This window comes from Pteropus alecto, unplaced genomic scaffold, assembly GCF_000325575.1.
Source record: "Pteropus alecto unplaced genomic scaffold, ASM32557v1 scaffold115, whole genome shotgun sequence".
Taxonomy (NCBI): Eukaryota; Metazoa; Chordata; class Mammalia; order Chiroptera; family Pteropodidae; genus Pteropus; species Pteropus alecto.
In genome coordinates, this window is record NW_006436814.1 from 4,384,390 (window position 1) to 4,387,520 (window position 3,131).

Genomic DNA, 3,131 nt, shown 5'->3' on the forward strand with positions numbered 1-3,131 from the left:
CCTCTTCTCCCTCAGAATATAAGATCTGGCTTGGGGCCAGTTTACCACCTCTAGCTGACCTGACCCCGCAGAGCTGGGTCAGACACCGGTGGGGGTGGAAGTGCGGGGAGCCAGCTCCTTCGTCTGCATGACAAAGCCTGGGGGCTGCCCGCCCCGCCCGCTCCCCCGTCCCCATCCCCCCCCACTACTAATCAGCCCATTGTAAAGGCTTCCCAATCCACATTTGCTTTTTCCTTTCGGCCTCTGGGCAGGGTTGTCAGATTTAGCAAATAAAAATATAGGTCTCCCAGTGAAATTTGAATTTCAGATAAACAATGACTACTTTGTTCGAATGAGGACGTGTCAAATGGTGTCCTGTATTTTATCTGTCAGTTCTCCACCTGGGTGAATTCATGCCCAATTGTTTCATTTCTCTGGGAAAACTCTTCAGTCAGTCACAAGTCTACATTTAGGCTGGGGAAGCCTCAGGAAACTGGGGGACGTGCCCCCCGCCCCCACCTAGACCTGGACGCCTGGACTGAACACACCTGGCTAAGCTCCAGGGGGTCAGGCAGGACTCGGGCTGGAAGCAGCTTGAGGATGTGGCAGAATCTTTGGGGCGGGAATGCACTCGTCCTTCTGCAGACCTCATGCAGTCATCCATCATTAATTGTGGGACCTTGGATGCTCTCACCTCTCTCGAGCCTCAGTTTTCTTGGCTCAAAAATTGGAGGACGGGGTGGACTGGATGGTCCTTTCAACTCTAATCTCTAAATCCACGAACAGCCTGGAAAAGGGAGAGAGGATGGGGTTCCTCATTAGACAAAACTTCATTGGTGCTAAGTGTTCCCAGGCCCCCTTGCCTGGGGGGGTCCCCCAGGACAGTGAGAAACACCGGGTTTCTGAATTGCGCACAGCCCAGGATCTCGGCAGCCTCGGGACCAGATGCTCATCCCTGCAGGCAGGTTGGTTGGTCGTCAGGCAGCCCTGGTGCAGTTCAAATGCAGCAAGGAATAGGACTCAAGGTCCACACACTAGGGACTCCAGTCCACTCTGTCCCTGTGGTGGGGAGGGGGACAGGGAATCTAGTGGATAATGAGGTCCCTACTTCTCCTCCAGGAAAGAAACTTAAATTTAACTGGTTAGGAACCCAAGCGAAGGCAGAGGCTCAAGACTGCTGTACAGATGGCTTTTGTGCCCTCTCTAGACAGCCCCCTGCTCGGGCTCATGGACCTGTCTGGCTGCTGAGCTCCCAGGAGGGCGAGGGGTGTGACCTCCCTCCCTCCCACCACCCAGGCCCAGCCCAGGGCTGGCTATAAAGCCTGCCCAGCCTGGCTCCTAGCACACCCAGGGGGACCCTCCTAGAGCCTCCCAGGGACACATCCACCCTGCTCCTCCTCCTGAGAAGCATCATGAGGTCCCTGTGGCTCTGCTGGGCGCTCTGGGCCCTGCCCCTGACCGGCCCCGGGGCAGCCATGACCGAGGAGCAGATCCTGGGCAGCCTGCTGCAGCAGCTGCACCTTAGCGAGGTGCCCATCCTGGACCAGGGCGACGTGGAGAGTCTGGTCATCCCTGCCCACGTGAGGGCCCAGTACGTGGCCCTGCTGCAGCGCAGCCACGGGACCCGATCCCGAGGGAAGAGGTTCAGCCAGAACTTCCGAGGTGAGGCCCTCCCTCCCTGCTGCACCCTGGTCCTTGGGGGGAGGCGGGGCTAAGGCTGGGTCCGCCTGTCTGGGGGCTCAGAGTCCACGCGGCGGTGAGGAGGGACCATGGACTGTGAGGATGGCTGGGCCTGCCCCGTGGCCTGTCCACACTGAGCGCCCCACCCCTCAGGCCAGGGGGAGCTGTGCCAGGCTAGACCTGCTGCCAAAGCCAAGGCCAGAACAGATATCTGTGGGGTAGGGGAGCAACGTGGAAGGAGGTAAGAATGAAGAAAAAATAGACTGGCAGGGAGCATCACGCTGGCGAGCAAGGAGGCTGGACTCAGTGGCCTCCCCTTGGAGGGACTTCTGGGTTCAGGTCTCAGCTGTGACCTTTGTTCGTTTTACTTCAGTCAAGTCACCAAACATCTCAACCTGTTTGCTTCTCTGGAAAGGAGGTTAAATGAGCTGCGACTATGTCCCAGAGTTGAGGGTATTACGTGAGATGTAAAGTGGGGCTTCATAATTTTCGAGTTTATTGTTTAAGAAACGGCCTGTGAGAGACAGGCCGGGTCCGAATCCTTCTGCAGCCTCTCACTTCCCCGGGGTGGGCTCACCTCAGTGGCCAGAGCTGGGCCCACACCCGCCCTGCTCCTCGGCCAGGCTGGGTGCCTGGGGAGAGGAGGTCGGTCACGAACACCTCAGTCTGCACTGCCAAGCTGGAGCCCCACATGTTACAGACCAGATGCTTCTGAGTAGGGTGCTGTTCATGGCCCTGCCACTTACCTCGGGGCTCAGGAGCCCTGCAAAAGTTCTTTACAGGCCCTGGCTACTCTTCCTCATTTTGGGGACATTCCACTGGGCATGAGACCCCCTCACCAGAGAAGAAAACGGAAGTAAACTCAGGCTCACACTCTGTCCCTTAGGAAAAGCCAGATTCGGCTGGTGACCATAGCTTTCTGTTGCCTGGGTTCTCCGCCTCCCCCTTTCCATGCCCCCTCCCATTTGAGTCCTGCCCCCTTTGCCTAAAGAAGGTCACTGGCCTGTACATCCCACTCAGGGCCCCAAAGCTGTCCCCACTTCTGCCACCGAGGGTGGGAGAGTTGCTGGTTGACAAGCTCTAAGGAAAATGCCTGTTTTAGGGTACTGGGCTGCCCGAAAGCTTTTTCGAGGTGAGGGGGGCACTCCCTTTCTGCCCTGGCCCACAGTTTCCCAGCCCCCAAGTTCTCCCTGTGGATTCCTGGGGAAACCCAGTTCCCTGGCTCTGAGCCCTGCCACCCCCCAGAGCTCTCCCAGGGCCTGGAGAGGTCCCGCTGACCCTGCTCCTGTCCCCAGAGGTGGCGGGCAGGTTCCTGGTGTCCGAGGCCTCCACGCACCTGCTGGTGTTCGGCATGGAGCAGCGGCTGCCCCCCAACAGCGAGCTGGTGCAGGCCGTGCTGCGCCTCTTCCAGGAGCCGGTCCCCGAGGCCGCGCTCCGCAGGCACGAGCTGCTCTCCCCGCGCAGCGACCGGG

General features: G+C 59.1%; 1 protein-coding gene across 1 annotated transcript in view; it reads left to right on the forward strand.

Annotated features, from left to right (window-relative positions):
* The first annotated feature begins 1,339 nt into the window (after positions 1–1,339).
* Positions 1,340–3,131, forward strand: part of LEFTY1 (left-right determination factor 1) — a 3,073-nt gene continuing 1,281 nt past the window's right edge. Inside the window, exons 1-2 of the mRNA XM_006914298.2 lie at positions 1,340–1,641; positions 2,955–3,129. Coding sequence (XP_006914360.1) covers positions 1,392–1,641; positions 2,955–3,129 — 425 coding nt within the window. The 5' untranslated portion in view covers positions 1,340–1,391. The remainder of the gene's footprint in view (positions 1,642–2,954; positions 3,130–3,131) is intronic.